Genomic DNA, 20,341 nt, shown 5'->3' with positions numbered 1-20,341 from the left:
GCACGGTAAATAAACCGTGTAACCAAACACGTCGTCTTATGTTGTTTTAACCGGTTTTTCCTACGTCATCACGTCTCACGTAAGCGCTGTTTGTAATCGCCCAGTTAAACTGATGCCTTAAAATGCTGTCGGGAATAATGAGTTTCGATTTTAAAATTTTTTTTCAAAAAGAAAGGAAAAGGTGGAAGATTTCCGTTGTTTTAATTGCAATCCTTTTCTCAACTTTGTCATTATAATTGATGTCATGAAGTGATGACAACTGAGAAAACTGCATCCATTGTAGACTAGGTTAAACAAACTAATAGTTAAAACGACAAAACTTTGGCTTTTTTTTTAAATTTAAGTAAAATATGTTTTTTGACATGAAATGAAATATCAAAATGGCAACTTTGATAGGAGCCAGTCTCTAACTGTCAAAAACAAAACAACAAAAATGATGTTGCAAGTCGGGCTAGATGACACGTCCGTATGTTTTGTTTATTTTGAGGAATTACGAGAGGACCTTGAAAGCAGCACACACACACACACACACACACACACACACACACACACACCCTCCTTGCCTGAAGCTCCTCTATCTTTAGCTCCGCCACGGATTACAGTGCGCAGTGTGTGCACAGACTGCGCTCCGGTGCGACCTGTTCACTCAGCGCTAAAGCTCTTTTAAACAAAACATAAAAAATAAATAACATAAACACAAAAGAAGAAAAAAAAGTGATGGGGGAATGACAACAGCCTGCGTCCCCGTCTACGGCTCTCCGTCACCGAGAAGACCCCAAGGATGATGCTGCTGCTGCTGCTCTCTTGTCCGGGGAACGGACGCCTGTGCCGGGCCTCGCCGCTGCTGCTCGCCGCGGTGCTGCTCTGTGTCGTCCCCGTCAGCGGTAGCCTTCCAGGTAAACACACACTGCAAGTGTTACACACTAGACAATAGTGTAAACTCGTTTTTCTTTTATTTTTTTAAATACCCCGGGACTGCCTGTCTCATCAATTACCATCTTTATTAATGAGTAAAGCCGATTATTTTAATTATTTAAGCTCACTGTGTACATCATTTTACTGAGTTTTTAATTACCTTATACCATTGTTTAGTGTCACTTCTGTTGTTAACACAGTAGCTTGTTAATATGGGATATCCCATGAGTTCAGAGGGTGTTTTTTAGACAGGTTAAACAAGTAGGTGCATCTCTAAGAAAATACAGATTCTTCCTTGTTACATAACTAAAAGCACTTCCATGTATGCTCACTGATTTTTAGTTTGTTATTACACTTATGGAGCTCAGTTGTAATGGAGTATGTCAACTTTAATGGTAGATATGTGAGATAGTAGTCTGGAAAGTGGTTTAAACACTGTTTTAGATACTGGAAACATACATATTTGAGTCTTATGTCTATGTGTGTGTGTGTGTGTGTGTGTGTGTGTGTGTGTGTGTGTGTGTGTAATGAGTCTCCACATAGTGATGATTGCTTTTGACGTGTGTGGTAGAGATAATCTACTTCTCTGCTTTTAACACAAAAACCCTGTGGGAGAACCAACAGCTGGACTCTCACATGTAATCTTTAGCCTTTATCTGAGACACACACACACACACTCAAACACATTGCATTTGCAGTGAACATTTACTGCCTTGGCCTGGACACAGACCTGCATGAATTGATAGGTTATAATATTCATATCCATCCATCCATACAGTCGTCTAGTTGCTCACTCCAACCAGCCGGAGTCAATTGAAAAGGATGTGTAGCTTTGTTTTGCTCGTGCACAACAAGAAAGGATGTGACGCATTGTCACACGTCTGTTTTTCCCCTTGCAGGGTAAAAACCAGTCATTCTCCACTCATCATCTTGTCACGAATCAGAATGCAAATGTCATTACGTCCTTTCGGAAGTACTGAGAAAAAAAAAGGTGGTTTGGTGACCTAGTGAAGCGTTCATGATTATAGATGATGCAAGATGAAGTCAGACTGTCAGTACGCCTGTTTTACATACAAAGAATAATACGTTTGGCGTCATCAGTAGGATTTTGCTTGTGGGATGCACAATGATGTGATTTTGACACCTGTTTACATGTGAACGCAGCTTGCTCGTAGCAGCGTGTGACAACGTGTCAGTATGTGGGCTATCGTTTGCATATGTTGAAACATTAAGACAAGGCAAAACATTATTGGGAGAGTCACAGGCACATTTCAACTAAATGGCTACATATTAAATTAAATAGGGCGCTGGAGGCATTCACAGAACCTCAAAAAGCACATTCAGTATTTACAGTGAGTCAGGTGTCAGGATGATTTCGCTGAAGTGTGACAACAGCATGAAGTGCATAATTATTAGCTGGTTGATTCAGCAAACATCGAGACATCATGTGTAAATACTGGATGCCAGTAAGCTTTTGCAGAACATCGGGTTCTTGGGATGGACGTAATCCAAAATCTACATAAACCCAATTGGTTGCATAAAGTATGTCTAGTCCGCTGGCAAAGATACAGAATGAATTACCTTAGCATGCAGAGTTGTATAACGAAGTAAGGCACATTGAATTAGCAACAGCAGAAAAAGTCACTGACTAATTTTAGCACCTTTTCAGTGTAGAAACATCGCCCTAACCTCTTGATATTCAGCCTGATCATTGTTGTGCTGCCACGTTTTAAATGCCAGGTTTGTCATTCACCAAACCCACATACAACTGGTGTGATTATTATTCAGAGAGCCGCTGCCTCCGGCCTTTTCTTCCACCGGGATTAAGCATTAACGATCCTTTTTTTTTATACCCTGCAGCAAAATCATCAGCGGTGAAGTGGGGATTGAGAGCAATGAAAAGTCATGGGAAAGGACACTTTCACACTGCCAGGGGACATAAAGAGTCGATGACTGGGTTCACACGTAATGATTTATATCCCCATATGGCTAGTGATTAACTAAAGCTTACGCATGACCGTATGCAATTAAAAGACCAGGTATGGGTTAGATGACATTTTTATTTTCCTTTGGGTTCAAGAGTAAATATGGCCTTCAAGATGAGAGCTTTCTGATTGGAATGGGTTTGACTGTGCTCTTTACAGATTTGTCAATAATAATACAACCTATAAAAGGCTCTGATGGGTCACTAAATCTCACTAAGTCATCTATTTTTATCTTAGCTTGATACGTCTTGTATGTGAACTCAGTTCTTCCAGGAAGTCATTTAGAAAATGCAGTTTGAAGCTAACCAGTGCTACCTCTGGTTTCAAATGGATCTGCTCTCTGTGGTCTTTGGGGGAGGGGGTGACATAACCAACGTTCATCAGTCAGAGGAAAGAAAATTTACCACCCAATCATATGGTGGTAGCCATCATAGTGAAATTACGCAACAGCCAGGAAAGACGTATCGATCCTCCCTGTTGTGGTCTTTGTTTCAACTCAGGTGGTCTGCGAAGGTTTTGCTGTGGCGGCTTCTTCAAACCACTCTCGTGTTCTTTCTTTTTTTCTTTTCTGCCGTGGGTTTGTTTTGTTGTTGTTGTTTTTTTATTTGAGAGCATAATGTTGGTTACCAGACCCCTCCAGGAAATGAGAGGTCCGCAATTAATCAATTTACAAAGTGTTTACAGACATTAGACAAAGCCACAGTCAGCGCAGTTTAGCTGGAATGAATCATGCTATGCTTTTAGTGCAGCCCTCAAACATAACGTCAGTTTAGTCTCCTATCAAGCCAACCTTGTATTAAAAACCGACAAATCAGAAACAGCACATTTCCTTTTTATGTCAGCAGTTTTTACATATGCAGGTAATGCAGGTTTCTATTTGCGTGTAGCCACATCCTCACCTAGAATGACGGTGTCTGTGTTACATGATTTGAAATAGAAGCACCAAATATTATCTAGAGTATCAGTTCTGACGCTTCTTCTGTAATGCTCATACTTTTTTAGCTACCACACCAGATGCTTTTGATAACACGATACTGGGCAAAAAAATATGCTGTATTTATTACTTCCTTTTAAGATAATTGTGAGCCAAAGCAGCCCAATGGTTTACATTGGTCAGTCCAGTTAAAGAATAATCAGTAATTGAATCAGCTCTCAAAGTAATTAAATTGTTGCACGACAGACTGTTGTAACAACTGGAACAGCCAGAGGCCATAAACATGATGACCATAAAAGGGGGAATTAAAAAAGACTAAATCAGAGAGCTTGGCTTGCGGCCATTGTATAAATCCCTTTTAACCTTTGTTCTGTTTTCTGCAGGATGTACTGCTCTGCGCCGCTCTAATGTTAATGACACAGGAATTATCCACCGTGTAATAGATTAGACTCGCCTTTGTCAGACATGACAGAAGTAACTTCAACGGATGCGCGCAGAGATAAGCCGGAAGACTTATGACTGCACCACGGAGCTAGAAAAAACAAAGGCTTGTTCCGCCACATTATTCCACAAACCTGAATGCCACCATTTTTTCATTCACTTCCTCTTTACCTTTACCTCGACTCAAGAAGCCACCAGTCTATTTCCTGCCTGTCTGTCTGTGAGTGCGACGTGCTTGTACATGTGTTTTGAACAGGTGCTAGGTCATGCCCCATTTTCCACCAGTATTTGCAGTTTAAGAGTCACTGCATGAGGTTATGGTGGGAAACCGGCACCTACGCTACACTAGCACACTGAAACTGATAAGGTAGACAGTTTCCACACATTAAGTCATTCAATTCAGACTCAGGGCTGTTTTCTGAGAATTCAGGCTCTCTGAATTGGTGTGGCAGCTTTTCCGCTGCGTCGCTAAAGACAGACAGAGCTGACTGAGCAATTTTTCTTTGCGAAAATTAATTGGCTGTTGATTGTGAAACCTGTGCTTTGCATTCGTCAGCCTTGCTCAAAAACTGATCAGAAGTGTTTTCAATTCCCACGCAAAGACGGAACTCATCCAAAGTATAAAAATGCAGATACATTCTTTCCAAACCCTCTGTTGTTATTTCGTCTCCTGACAGTCAGTCATACATTCTTATCTTATTCTCAGACGTCATTCACACTCTGTTAGCTTCATTATTTCAGCTTCATAATACTGCTTTCTTTTAATCTTGCTTGTCTTCCCCTCTTGTATGGAGTGGATATTGTGTATACTGACTGCTAGCAGCGTGATTAAATCCTCTGTCACAGCACATGAAGATTTATTTCACCATATCACTATATAATGATGTACTGGAAAATCAATTGAGAACCCATTTTAGACCAAATAAACACTTTTTTTTGCTTTAGGCGACTGAAAAAAATGAAAGTACTTCATCAGATTGGTGTAAAAATTAACCGCTGCTCAAGTTCTTATCGGAAATAAATATATATATTTAAAAAATACATTGTGTTTAGTCTATACCACAAATCCCACTTAGATACGGTTGGTCACAGATGGTGGTCACAGTTTAGTATAAACAGTATAGCAAAATCTCTGACAATAACAAATGTACGGCATACAGTGTCCGTTTTGTTGCATAGAGTATAAGAGTCCCAGTTGATCCCAGCGAGAGCAAAGCACTAACTGGAAACAGGCTAATTGGCATGTGTTTGTTTTTGGTTTTGTGAGTGATGGTGAATAAACAGAAGCATACCAGCATGGTTACACACATATGATCACACACACACACACACGGATATACACACTCTATCCATGTGGACATAAACTGTGTGGTTACAGATCAAGTGAAGCTCTCTAATGTTTCCACTTGATTTGGAGTGTTTGGCTTACGTCTCCTATCAGAGGAGGTCAGGAAACACACACAATGGGAGTGTATGACCCTCCAGGCCTACCCATTTCCTGCTTCCTCTCTCTCACACACAAACACACACACACAAACACACACACACACACACAATCACAGAGCAGGGTGGCATTTGTTGTACTGTATCCGTAGAACAGCTTGAAGGAGCACAAGTTAGCAGTGACATGAAAAGCGTCCACTTTGCTCACGAGTGTATCTGTGCGTGTCTGAGTGTAGGTGTTTACCAGGCTGTGTGAGAATGCCTCTGTTTGCCTCTCAGCTCTTCCTGGCAGAGCTGCTGCCGAGCACACAGCTTGGCAACAGCAGCAGCAGATGGTTCGGAAAGTCATTTTTTCGCTCGTTCCAAAGACTACTTTCTGAGTCCCTGAGTTACCTAACGTATTTTCACACCTCCGCCGATACCAAATAACCTCATATGCGACAGGAACATGTGCGGGTTTCTTTGGGGGTTTCAGTTTTTCTTCTTCGTCTCCATCTCACCGCCTGTCTCTTGTTTTGTATTTCTACTCCACCATCTCCTTGATTGAGCTCTCTAATTAGCGACAGCACTGTGTGGGAGGCATGTTGGTGCAAGGCCACCTCCTATGGCGACTTGACATTCACTTCTGTGTGTCCTTTGTTATGTTAGTGAATAGCACTGAGCGTCTTCATTGGAGAAAAAGTGGCATTATGTAAGCGTGAGTTTGGTAAAAATGTTGATTATAATAATTAAACGTACTTGTTCTTTTTATATACTAACACACCAAAAAGGTCTGAATGCTGTTTTTTCATGTATTAGACCGCTGCTCTTCACTGATTTTCACACTTCTTTCTTCACCGTCAGTCTGCCTCACACATTCATAATGAAGGGCGCAGGTTCGTGGCTGGGTGTGTGAGGAGAAAATGATCTGCATTCATGTGACTGCAGTAGGTTCCACCATATTAACTTTCCCATGTGATGAATAATAATGAAGTGCCGACCAGAGAGGCTGAGTTTCTAGCACCATTGCAGTAAGCTTTGGATGAAGAATGAAGAAAAAAAAGCTTTCATAACCGGGATTAAATGCCTCTTCCGTTTTGTTTTAGCCACCGGTGATTCATGTTTGTGGCACATTTTTTCGTGCGTGATGACACCGAAGGTCAAGACAAATGATTCAGCGGTCTAAACCAGATGCAATCTCTTGTGACTGATAATTGCTTAATATGTTCACCTCTGATACTGAGACACTGATGCATGGACAATCTCTGCTCCTATACAGGAAATCTCTTCCAAAAGACTGGCCCTGATAAAGAGCCAGTTTGAAACCTAACGTGAGCGGTCGACAGTCTTTCTGTTTGAGGCTATACTAAATTTGAACTTTTCGTCGACAGTTAGCCGTTGCCGTCCTCCTTCACACACACTCACTAGAAAGTGACTTCCCTAAACGTCAAAGAGGGGATCTGCAACAGCGTCCAAAAGAAAAGACACAACAGTCTGTAAATCCTGCAATAAGCTTCTCTGAGAAGGCTGCAAGGCGCGTGCCTCACCTAAAGAGATGTGGTGAATATTAGGCCACATGTTATCTACCTACAGTAAGGAGGCTATATACAGTACTGTCTGGTCTTGGTCTTGACTCTGGCTCAACCTGCCTTGGTCTTGGTCTCTGAGGAGAGTGATAACAGAAGGAGGTTTAAAGGTTTAGGAGGGCAGGAGGATTGATGCCTCGGGAGCATGTTCTAGAAAACACCAGCAGGGTCCTAATGTGTTTTGAGCCTCGACTTAGTATAAGATGAGATGATTTATCAATGTCACTGCTTAGCCCAACTATTTGGACAGTGTTAAACTAATTACAGCCATGCAGAATTCAACACAGCAAAGACATGTTTGTTTTTAATCAAATTTAGACTGGCCTGGTGCAGAGAACAGAACATCTGGAAATATTACAGCTGTATGATTCCTGTAAATTCCTCTCACCATTGGAAAGTTACAAAGCATTGACTGGTTCCAGCTTCTCATGTGTGAATATTAGCTATTTTTCATCCAGACAGTAAATTTAATATCTTCTGGTTTTGATTTGTTGAACAAATCAAGCGACATGAAAACTGAAGTGGATTTACTGGATCTACTTCTATTCAAGCCAGTGACTATCACTTCTTAATGTGCTACTTCTATTATTCTATTTTAAAATGTCACGCGAACGGCAACTTGACAATAAATCAGAGCGCGAGGAAAGCATTAGAGGCTAAACAGAGACTCACATGGTTAAAAAGGCAGTCGTGCTTTGAATGCAAATGAATAAATGTTTTTTTTCATTATCATGTAGCACGCATGCAAGCATGTGCCCATGTGACTGACACTAAACTGCACACGCTTGTTTAAAATACGTCATGGGGTTGAAGGAAATCAATACGAACATGTAAACAGTTCAGACAAAGGTTTACTGCCAGGAATGGAATTAAAGAAAGATATAACACGTGAGATATAAAAATAGAAAGCGAGGGAGGAAAGAAGAGAGAAAATAATGAAGAGAGTCAGCTCGGATCTTATCAGGAATGTGGAGGCTTCGTATGTGAGCATGTTACACTCGCAGGGATGTGGAATAACTTGGCAACAGGCCTGAAGCAGATGAGGAAGCAATTAAATGTAAAGGTGGTGGCAGAGTTGTTGCTCGGCCGTGGGAACAGAAAAAGACAGAGCGTGACTCTTTAACGACAGCCAACGTTTGAACGCGCTCGGGGAGTCTGCCTGCATGTTAGTTTTATGTCTGTATGATTCATGGCATGAAGCAAAACATTTGCTCTTCTACCCGTAGATACAACAGCGATAAACCATTTGGCCTCGCCATTCAAATCAATTCTCCCATTATCTCCCACCAACCAGCTGCTCTTTCTCTGTCTTTGACACAAATAGAAAGTCTTCTCACATTACACCTGCGTCACTCCACCTTTCACTCAACGAGGCACACACCAGTCACTGTCTACTTCTTTCTTGACGTGGAGACTTGACAAAACATGTGTGTGTGTTAGCATGGGTGTGTATGTGTAATGTGTGTGTATTAGTCTTGGGGGTGGCTGTGATGTTAGCAGGCCTGTGATGTTTTTGACATTTTCATTAAGTTCTGTTTGCGTTAGTGCCGAGTTGTGTCGACATTTTTTTTTTATCTTTATCGCAGCAGTTATTCTGTAATTGGTAAGTCTTTTCTTAATGTAATTACATTCACTTTTCAGCACATCATCAAGTCGGCAGCAGCCTGAATTAATTCAGTTTTGACTGTATCAAAAACAGTCCATGAGTTTATCATCGCATATGACAAGATAAACAATACAAACTGAAAAGTTTGCCACAGTTTCAGTTCATATTTTATATTTTTAGCACACTATAAATGTTTCAACAGACAGACAGGTTATAAATACATTTCAACTCGGCAGTAATCAGGTCAGGTGATTATCTGACCCTCGTTGCCGGCAGATACAGAGTCGCTGTAGATTTACTTTGGTGTAACCTGCAAACAGGTGGAGCTTTTCACCACGTTGTGAAATGCACAAAATAATTCAAAATGTGCTTCTCCTATATATACATATATGTATACACAGCTGCAAAAGGCACAGTGGTGGCCCTCTTCGATCTGCTCCTCATCTCTGCAAACAAACAATGTCTGCCCATGAGCTCCTTCACTGACACATCTTCCCTGTTACTGCAGGCCTTGTTGCCATGGATGTCACTGAGCATCCCCCCTCAGCTGTCATATGTAATTCTCCCCTCTTATGTAGCAACTGGGGGGAAAAAAATCAGGTTAAGTAAAGAGGAATGACGGCACAGTGATGTTGCAAAACAGAACAACAGGACGAGCTGTGTGCGTGTTTCTGTATATCACTAAATGCTGCGTTTGGGCTCCGTTTTTCATCAAAGTGGCAGTAATCAGGTCAAGTGATTATCTAAGCCTCGTTGCTGGCAGATACAGAGTCGCTGTAGATCACTCTTTACTTTGGTGTAACCTGACTCAGATTGTCAAACAGGTGGAGCTCACCACGTTGTGAAACGCAGAGAATCATTCAAAATGTACTTTTCTTGTACTGTCCAAACATTCTTGTCCTATCAGGCAAACCTCGCCCACACGAAAGCCGTGATGAGGTTAAAGCAAACGCTAAGAGCTATTTTTAAAGCCGTGGTTTAATTCTGACATCGGCGTTCTGGTTCAAGGGCAGATGTTTCATCTCTGGAGAGCTGACACATCCACTAATGAAAGGAGCGTCGGTTCTAATGCCGAAGCATTTCTTATTGAAAGCATTTTTCTCGTACTTCCGTCCACACAAAGATGTTTGTTTGTTTACCTGCCTCGTTAAAAGCATAACTTCTGCATCATAGCAGTGTGGTTCAGATACTCATGAAACTGTTGTCACCCTCTCTCTCTCTCTCTCTCTCTCTCCCAGCTGGCAGAAAGTGTCTTCATATAGACTGTGCCAAAGAGAGACGCCACTTCTGCAGGGCTGGATCATCCCATTGTGGCCCCTGCCTCTCCCCATTAGAGGAGAACGAGGAAGGACGCTGCGTGGCGAAGAAGAGGCACCGTCAGCACGGTAAGAAATGACAAATTTCACACAAAAACATGTGATTTTGCAGTCACTACACACACACGCACATTCAGTTCACTTGATCACCTTACAGCTGAAACTGAAACATTTCATATAGTGTTTACTACTTCAGGTGAGGTAAGTTTACTCTATTCTACTAAAATTTGCTGAACTGAACTAAGACATCCTTTCCTAGATTTTCTTTCACTCACACTGACAGACTAACTCATTCAGTACTGTCATACGCACACAAAAAACTTTAATAACTTGGGGTGTCGTTTAGCTCAGTTGGTAGAGCAGCCGCCCCATGTACAAAGGCTGAGTCCTTGCTGCGGAGGCCCGGGATTCGAATCCGACCTGTAGCTCTTTCCCGCATGTAATTCCCCATCTCTCTCTCTCTCTCCCCACATTTTCTGTCACCTTTCAAGCTGTCTCTGTCAAATAAAGCTCAAAAAAATCTTTAAAACTTGAATAACTTCTAAAATATATAATAACAGTGCAAAGTTGACTGACTTCTTTTATCTGACATGTTCATACAAATATAAAATACAACATATAAGGCATTCCTGGATGATTCCCTGAAATCAAATCATCCACAGTCCAACACGCCGTGTTTCTACATTAGCCTAAAATGAACAAACCAAACACTTGACGCTGTAAACAGGGCCTTTCACGAGGAGGTTGCAATTCTGCAACTAGATGCCACTAAATCCTGCACACTGCTCCTTTAAGACAGATGAATAACCGTGTTACGCTTGTTCTAATTCCAGTTACATGCAGCTTAAATGACAGCTATAACAATTACTTCACTCCAGTTCTAATCAAATTATTACAGTGCACGTAAATGTACTGACTGACTCACTGCTTTAACATCTTCACTCGACATTCATTCTCTGTCACCGGCTCTTTTCTTTTCAGCTGATCTCTGTATCCTGTTGCCACACATTTCTCTTCCACTCCACCTCTTTTTCTGAGTCGCCTATTGATTCTGCACTCTCCTTCTCCTCTCCTGTCAGTCTTCTCAGCTTTATCTCGTTATTCCTTCTCCCTCTCAGTATCTCAAGTATCTCCTCCAATTCTCTGCTCTCGTCTCTCTATGCCCTTGTTGGAGTCATCATTTCTCCCTCCTTCTCCCCATCCATATCCTTGACAACTGTGGTGCGGTCTGATCCCCTGTGTTTTTTAATCCACCCCTGCCCCTGCTGTGTCTGCAACAAGCACACACAAGGGCCGCCCCACGCTGGTGGCTTTAATCACTTAGATGACATCTCTCTCTCTCTCTCTCTCTCTCTCTCTCTCTCTCTTCATCTGCATCACAGCATCTAATGTAATTTAATGAAAGAGCTAAGCTGGAAAAAAAACAAATCTCATTTCTCTAATTTCCACGGCATGGCATCCAACCGCTCGCACATACACCACCAAGACAGCGCCGCAGAAATTAAACAGAAGTGAAAACATGTTGTGTATATTCGTGCGCACTGGCTTGCCTCTGCACAGATGTGTGTGCGCGAGCGTATGCGTGCTCTCTGCAGGATTAATAATTTAGATGGCTCTGCGGCAGGATAGGATGCCATGCAAACTTGGCTCAAATTATTGGCAGCAGCGTCAGAGAGAGAAGTAAACGTAAGTAGTGAATCCAGCACATCACAGACCTCAGCTAAGCTCCCTAAAGTGGTTACATAAATCCCAGGGAGAACACAGAACACAGTGATCCACATTGGAGACAAGACTCTTCTTCACATTCGCATACATGCACACACATAAAAAATGTTAAAATGAATCGGTCTAATTGCTACATTTTCACTCACCTACATATACCAGATCGGGTTTATTTGGTTTTTCAGGGGCAGCTCACATCTCTTAATGCATCAAAACACAATAAAGACTTGCCGCCTCAGTTGTTTGGCAGCATTACAAACTGCAAAATTACACCTCTGAATTCACTGTTGATGTCAAACCAGAGGAAATATGATGGCTGATTATGTGTTTTCGAGGTTGTGCTTGCTAGAGCACGAAAAAAACGGATTTTCACATTTAAACATGACTCATAGCTCATCATGAAACTTTAGTTTTGTCAGCAAGTACAGTTTGCGTCAGAAAACACACTCATTTGTTCTTTCAATTTGTAATTTCAGTCTTACAAAACAAATATCATCATCATTATTATCAAGCTGACTCACTGGCTAACCATAACCTTAACCCAGTTAGATAGATATATACGGTTTTTAGCATTATAGAATATTCACAATATAATATCATAACAGCACTCTGTGTAAAGGCAATTCTGAGATTTATTTAAAATTCATTAAATATGTTGTAAAACAGTTGTTGATAACATGTGAAAAGACTTTGAACAATAGATTACTGAAATGTGGAGTTAGAGTTTAAAACAGTTTTTCACCAGTTTTCAGTCCAGGATTTTGTGGGCGGTCCTTAAAGGGTGGCTCGATGACACGCTGAGGCCACCCTGAGCATACCCCTGCACCACCCCTGGCAGAAAGAGAGAGATTAATTAATCTTTTAATGTTTCAAAGTTAGTTGTCTAATTTTCTGAACTCATCTCACATGTTTCAGTCGCACCGAATTTAATAAACTTGTCGATATTTTTAATCATTCAAATTTGGCTGGGTGGTTAATAACACTTTCTTTTTTGGTCTGACAAATTCAGAACAGAAATTTAGTCTGACTATACGCAGATTTTAAAGGAGACTGAAGAGCAGTCCAGTTGTTCCAGGATATTGCAGTCATCCTTGCAAGACAAAAAATAGAATAAATAGTGTTTTTTCTTATTATTTCTCAATAAAAAAAAAACAAAGAAAATGTATGAGTGCTCTACTAAATCATTATTGGTGACATGGCTAGAGTTTTGCTTAGTTTGCATTGCCTGTAATGTGGTTGGTGGTTCTTATCCTCAACACATCTTTCACTGTAATGTAAACTGCTGTTTGTCTTTTTTTCTCTGAAATCACCCATCTTTCATATCTTGCATTCAGAATTATTATCAGCTCTTCTCTGTCATACACCATTATACCTCTGGCCTTGCGTTCACTGGCCTATTCATGTAGTTTGATTTCCTGTAAATTGAAATTCAAGGTTATTCTGCTCTCGTCTCTAGGAAATCACTCTGCATTCAGTCTGAAATGTCAAATATTTCGCAGGCTCCATTCAGAAAGGACACAAGTTTGCAGTAGGTGAACGAGGGAGGCAGGAAACAGTTTTTATTGGAAGTAGGACCTGCTTGTATTTGACATAGAGGCGTGCACTGCCATTGGTAAACATACAGTGTGCCTTGAAGCATTTCATTTGTTCAGAAGATACAAGAACAGTATGTAGACTTTATATGCAGTTAATTTGTGTTACCATGTAGCCAAGTGTCCCTGTCTCTCTCATCCACACATTGACTCTGTCCGTTTTCCCTTTTTGTGTATGTGTGTTTAAACCTTTTTGCATCATGAACTATACAGTAGACACAACAAACTGCAAAAACCAGCTCCAACAGCTGTTGGATTGGTTTAGCAACACACAACAAGAGCAAATATCCTGAAGCAGTTTGGCAAAATAAAGATAGATGAATAAACTAACGGAGAACCAAACATCAATTTTAGTTTGCAGTGGACAGTGGAATACATTGTAAATAAACATTGTTTATACAATTTCAGAGAATTGGTAACAAGTTACCCCAACGTTTAACTGGTCGAAATACATGTAAACATTATTTACAGTTGTTGATGTTAAAACTGCCATTATTCCACTTTGTTCAGCTAATCAGTCAAATAGCTTTATCATAACATTTTGATTTATTTTATTTTATTACACACAGAAACTATGTGAGGTAATGTATGTGTAGAATGTTCAGCCAATTGTTGCTAATACTTGAATTGAATTGAGAAAGCAGTGACTAAGAGTTCCACATCTGCACAACACTTTGAATCCAACCTACACAACCTGTTGGCAAGGACAGGTTTAGATCTGCTGATGTAGTCATGTGAAGACAAGGGAAGTGATTGCGTCTGCAGTGTTGATCAGCAGTCAATGACTGTTCAAGTTTCACTTTCATGAAGTGATTAACTCAAAGTCAAAATGGAAAAGAAAAAATCTGAAATTATATTTTGCTGAAGCAGATAGATAATCTTTTAACTTTTTAAGTGCATTTTTAACTGTATTTTTAAAAAAATACATTAAATGCTTAGGATTGAACATTTTGCCTTTTTTTAAAAGAAGAAAAATGTTACTGTTCATAAGCAGATACTGGAACTTGCAACCGAGCTAAATTCTGACAGAAAAAGGTGCATTTGTTCTGTGGTTTATTGCACTCCTAGAATTTCCATTACTGGGTGTATGCTTTTTTTTTTTTTTCAACGATGGATGAAAGACAGGTGCAACTATTTATTTAAGGTTAGAACACTGACGGTCAGATTTCCAGTGTTGACTCAAAGGTCTACAGTGAGCTGTGACTAACGTTTAATAGCAGGTAGTATATTACCGTACCAACTTCAGAGCTTCTTATTACATTTTAACTGTGTATCGACCCCTCAGTCTAAAAACAGACTTACTAATAAAGTAGATATGAGTTTCTGTTTACACTGTGACCTTTTTTGGTCTGTTTCCTTTTAACTTCTAACCTGTAGATCTTTCCTCTGAAAGCTGTGGTAAGAGTATGACAGCTAGAATGATCTGAAACTAGCATGACAGCTGGTTTCAGTGAATTTGAGAATGACCCGAAGACTCTTTCTGCATACGTGATGTATTAAATTTCCCACTAGAGGGCAGCAAGACACACTGAGTATGAAACAATAATCTATGAACAGGACATGCTCACTGTGAGGGGGAGGCACTGAGCTTAATTTGCCCTTTTACTTCTAAGAACTCAGCATGGTGTGGTTACATTTGCTGAATATAATGCCAGATAAACGTAGACTGGTATACTAGATGTTACCAATGCTCTCCTGTTCTAAGCTTTCTTTTGCATTGGTATCATTGTTATAGTATGTTTTTTATCATCCAAAAAAAAAAACCTTCAACACAATGTAATTAATACAAACGTTTCATCTGGAAGCATTTAGATTAATCGTAGTTTTTTGGTGTGTCTCGTGATTTATTGTATAATTACATCACGGTACATTTAGCTATTTCCCAATTGTCTTTGTCATAAATTTGGAAATAAAGTGGCAAGATCTGTGAAATCTGGCCGAAGGGTGTGTGTGTGTGTGGCAAGATCTGTGAAATCTGGCCGAAGGGTGTGTGTGTGTGTGTGTGCGTTTGTGAGTGTGTGTGGTTTAGGGAAGGAAGAAATGCGAATGGCTTTTAAGTGGGAAAATAGGACAGCACAGATGTGTGTGATTCTCAAACCCTGTTGAGCTGTTTACTGTTTGTTTGTTGTACCCAACAGCCCCCTGGGTGCTTCTCAAGAGGTTATGGGTCATTATCAAGCCAGTGACAAAACTCTCTTACACAAGGAGAGGTGTTCGTGCTTAGCCTGGGTGTGACAAACCACACACATACACACAATCACCTTTTTTTTTTAGGTGAATTATCAACTTCAACGGCGGGGGCTTAAAGATTCCCCAGATAAACAGATGCAACTCGTCTCGTTTTTAACCATTTCTCTGCATATTTTTAAATCAGTCCACCAATAAAGCTCTCATCTTAACCTTAAATCCGATTACCGCATTCTTACTGGCGAGCACACAGGCACGGTTGGAGCTCCTACCCACCTGCAAAGTACAGATGGTGCATCCCGCCTCCACAGACACCTGCTATGGAGTGCACTAAATGGCCATTAGTGGAGGGGGGTAAGATAAAAACAAAGCAGGCAGTGAAAGTGCTGGGATGTCATATCATACACATTAGCTCAGCCAGATGGCCAGCCTTCTGGAGTGAAAGTCACACTGTAATCATTAATGTAACATAGGTGGTTGTAATCATTTGTAATAATGATTTGAACACATTTGTTTAGATTCATCTGCACTGGTTTATTCGTTCACACTGGTTTTTACATGGATTGGTGCAGGATGCTGAGTGACTTTTTGTTTTTGTGCTCCTTGTATTTTCAGCTTGTTTTCTTGTGTCTCTTCAGCTTTGAGTGCAAACACCTATAATTTGATATCTGATATATTGCTGGGTAACTTTATAGAGGGAAATAGCACTTTGATCACCTCCATTATCAGTGAGCTATGGGATCTATTGTGAATGTAGCAACTGAAGCCCAGTGAAGCTAAGGTTTGGCTGATTGCTCCTGCCCCCTGTGGTGCTTCCTCCCCCGGCCACACACACGCACTATGAGCCCTGGTCTCCCTGGAGACGTCGACAGCACTGCAGGAATGTGGCTCGCTGTCTGGCTGTAAAGGCCGTTAACAACAGTTTAGTATTGTCTCCTTTTTTTTATCAGTCCACAAACAAACAACACACATTGACACACTCCCTGTCCATCGCTTCAGAGGCAAGATCCTGAAGGGACAGACATGTATAATATGCCTTAACCTGTCTCTCCCATACTTAAACACAATAGTTACACATTACCTACAGCCATGAGAAGGCAGAAGCTTTAAAAATTTGGTTTCCCAGACCTAGAAAAGCCCAACTTCAAGCTTATGGGATATGAGAAGGGACGACTACTAAGAAAATTAGACATGATTAGTCAATTAGAAGGCTGACAGATGGAGAATCTGCAACTATTTTAATAACTGCATTCTCGTTTAAATCATTCTTTAGGTAAAAACGCCACATTTTGCTGCTTCTCTTCTTGAAAATATTGGACGTTTTCATTGTTTTCCTCACATGTTACATACAATTTTATAAATGAATTAGCAGATTATTAATAAAAAACAAGATAACAAGTTCCCTCCTAATGGAAAAAATATAGTTATTTGCAGATTCAAGCATTATTAATTGTAGAATATGGTAAAATTGTGACTAAATATTTGGTAGCTTCAGCCGTAGGTGCTTTGCCCTGGTAACTTTGCTTGTCATGCATATGAAGCCACTGTCAGTGGTTGCTAACTGATTTGTATGTTATGTTTATGAATAAAGGTGCTTTGTTTATACAAGGAAGCCTTTAGTCTCGCTGTGAGTGGTACATGATTTTATGCACATTAACAACTTCTGCATGATCAATGAATCTCTGAATCTTGATTCCTCTGTAGACAAAGTGACATTTGACCCCATCCTGGACGAGGAGATCGATTACCTTCATTCTATCATTGAAAAACAGCAACTGGTCAGTAAACCAGAAAAGCAACACCAAGTTACTGGTAAGAACCCTAAGCACAATCTTAAGACAGAAATACACAAATGATTTGATACAACTATTACACAACTCAATATTGTGTCTTTTCCCGCCTGGCAGCTCTCAGTTTTAACTCCGTCGCTCTTTGTGTCTTCCTTACTCTCTCCAGCTGCCGTCACCTCCCAGACAGATGTTAAAAAAAGCAAGACAGATGCCTCCAACCACAAACAGAAAAACCAGAGTCATCTCTCAGATGAAACCCCGCATGCCACCACCACAGCCCCGCGCCTCGCAGCTTCTGCCCTCCCTAACACACCCCATCCCAAGGCCACAGGAGATCAGCGCCGAGTCGGTCCTATAGCTATAGCGAAAACCAGAACTGACACCATCATTGTCAGTGAGTATGATTTTATTTCACAGTAATTGTAGGAGAGCAGACGCCTGTATCATTCTTTAAAACACTTATTATGATTTGATTATTTGATGGTTGGGAAATTACCCCCATATGAAATGTCTCAGCAGAGTCGCCACCTGACCCCCCACTCAATCACTCTCCTCTGACTCCCTTTCTTTTCCTCTTTCTTTTGTATCAACCTACAGTCATGATCTCGGTGTGTGTGGCCGTGGGCACAGTGGCAGTGATCCTGGCAACCGTCTGTTATGTCAAGTAAGTCTGAACACACAAACATTCACAAGTAACACAGGAAAAAGATTCAGTTTGGTGTTTTTGTTGTCCGGAAAGAAAAAACACTTACACTTTAAAAAAAAAAGGGGGGGGGGGGGCCTGCTTCCTTTGGCTGTTGAGGTTGAGGTTCGGTTAAAAGATGTTTTAATGCCAGAGGCAGGAAACAGCCGCTCAGTATTGCAGGCAGCTCAAGCTTCATGATTGCTACCCACAGGTTGCAGAAAGATCAGCGCCTAGCTCAAAAGGTCGACTACCCCGCTTTCGGAGGGGCAAGCGTGCCTGGCGCTGCCACCAATGGTAACGGTCCCTCGGTAAGTGCACTGCTATTGTTAGTTTCCAATTCTCACTTCTTCTAAAACAATAACCACAAGATGCATGAGGGTGCAAATGTGTCATACTTCCTTCTTCTGGTTTGTCCTCAGATGGGAGATAAAACTCTGGCCCAAAGTGCCCAAATGTATCACTACCAGCATCAGAAACAGCAGATGCTCTCAGTGGGAAGGTACTTTTTTTTTTTTTTGTCACTCCCTCTCTTTCCCCTTTTTCCTGTTTTTCATGTCTTCATGTGTACCTTAAAGTTTCAACCACATCCTCTGACCTTGTGAGCACTCTGCCTCAACTTGGCTGTCTTTTTGTTTTTTTTTTCCTACTGCTACAGTCACAAACCTGAACAGAAAGTCCCTGAACACGAGATCACATCCGATGAGGAAGAAGTAGGAGGAGACTTCACAGTATACGAGTGCCCTGGACTTGCACCGGTGGGTAGACACACACATGCATACACAAAACTAATAAAAATATATATTTTCTGATGTTGTTTTGTGACTGAGAATCATTCTTTCTTGCCTCCTTGACAGACTGGAGAGATGGAAGTGAAAAACCCTCTGTTTGACGACTCACATTCACATTTACAGTATCAGGGGAATCACAAGTGAATGCTGAACACAAACATGCTTACATAAAGGCATACAAGCCATTTCTCTGGAAGAAACCACATGGTCTCACACTGCATGCAAAGAAATGGAGGCTCGTGGCAGAGGACAGGGTGATAAAAATGATTGTTTTCTCGTTGGCCCTTTACTATATCTTCCTGGAGAACAGCTTTTAATACTACAATTGTATGTTGGGTTTCTTGTTAATTTATTTCTGTCACTGTCTTTTAACATAAGGTTTTCAGAGTCTTTATAGGTGTTAGGTCCTGTTTAAATGTTAAACTCTAAGTTAAGTTTTTCTCCTCCATCCTCTGTTATTTCCCTTCATTTCTGCAGCTACTTCCAAAGAATGTGATACAATAGCAGGTGTGTGTGCATCCCGGACACACATACATTAACTGAGAAACAGGTGCCCCCGTCTTGTTTTGTCATGCGTAGCTAGAAGCTAAACCACATTCCTACCAGATACCCAGGAATTCTTCAGATCAGATCTCTGTGATTAACTCTGTAAAAACTCAACTTGATGTTGCTCCTTTATTTCTTGTCATATAAGCTGCACATAAAGATTATATAATAATAAATATATATGAAAAAGAAGTTCTTGATGACGTCTGTCTGCATGGTTTGACTGTACTGTGTTTGAATCATGGCGATGCTTTGATGATTTTCTCTGCCTCCTGTATGTATGCATCCCGTCGATGGAGGAGGAATGTACAGTAAAAGTGACTTCTGAGCACTTGATTTCTTGAGACAGACTATAACTGATGGATGTGTAGGTGGTAAATATCACTTTCTTGTATTGTCCCTCTTTACTCTCTGTCCTCTTCTGTCCCAAGTTAACTCTGTGCTGCAAAATGTACATACAAAGAGTGAAAGTGTTCACTTTTTATAGATATTTGTACATGCAGACCAAGAACTGGAATTAAAACTTTTTACCACATGAAAATGAGTCTCTTGTTTTTGTGCTTGTTATGGTGTACAATTGACCAATTGTTTTTTTTAATGGTGATAATAGCAAAATGAGAGAGAGAGCGATGCAACAGAGGTCCAAATCATAGTCAGTGTGTTAACTCTAGGCACGGTGGTGTGTCACAACAGTGTAACAGGGCTGTTTTGTCCATTCTGAAAAGAGAAAAAAGAAAGTAACATACTAAGAGGTTTTATTTGCAAAAAACGGAAGTATGTTGCAAAAGTAATGCAAAGAATGCTGGCAACTGCCTTTTTATTTGTT

General features: G+C 40.7%; 1 protein-coding gene across 1 annotated transcript; it reads left to right on the top strand.

Annotated features, from left to right (window-relative positions):
- Positions 1-552: 552 nt before the first annotated feature.
- On the top strand, positions 553-20,056 carry npdc1a (neural proliferation, differentiation and control, 1a). Its single transcript, XM_010752397.3, has 9 exons — positions 553-896; positions 10,128-10,274; positions 17,411-17,518; positions 17,663-17,890; positions 18,094-18,160; positions 18,393-18,489; positions 18,601-18,680; positions 18,837-18,936; positions 19,036-20,056. Exons 1-9 carry the CDS (start codon positions 782-784, stop codon positions 19,111-19,113), a joined length of 1,020 nt encoding a protein of 339 aa, XP_010750699.1. The 5' UTR covers positions 553-781; the 3' UTR covers positions 19,114-20,056.
- The last annotated feature ends 285 nt before the right edge of the window (positions 20,057-20,341 follow it).

This window comes from Larimichthys crocea, chromosome IX (assembly GCF_000972845.2).
Source record: "Larimichthys crocea isolate SSNF chromosome IX, L_crocea_2.0, whole genome shotgun sequence".
NCBI classification, from domain to species: Eukaryota; Metazoa; Chordata; class Actinopteri; family Sciaenidae; genus Larimichthys; species Larimichthys crocea.
Note: the sequence above shows the minus strand (reverse complement) of the source record. Positions and strands in the feature narration are given on the sequence as shown.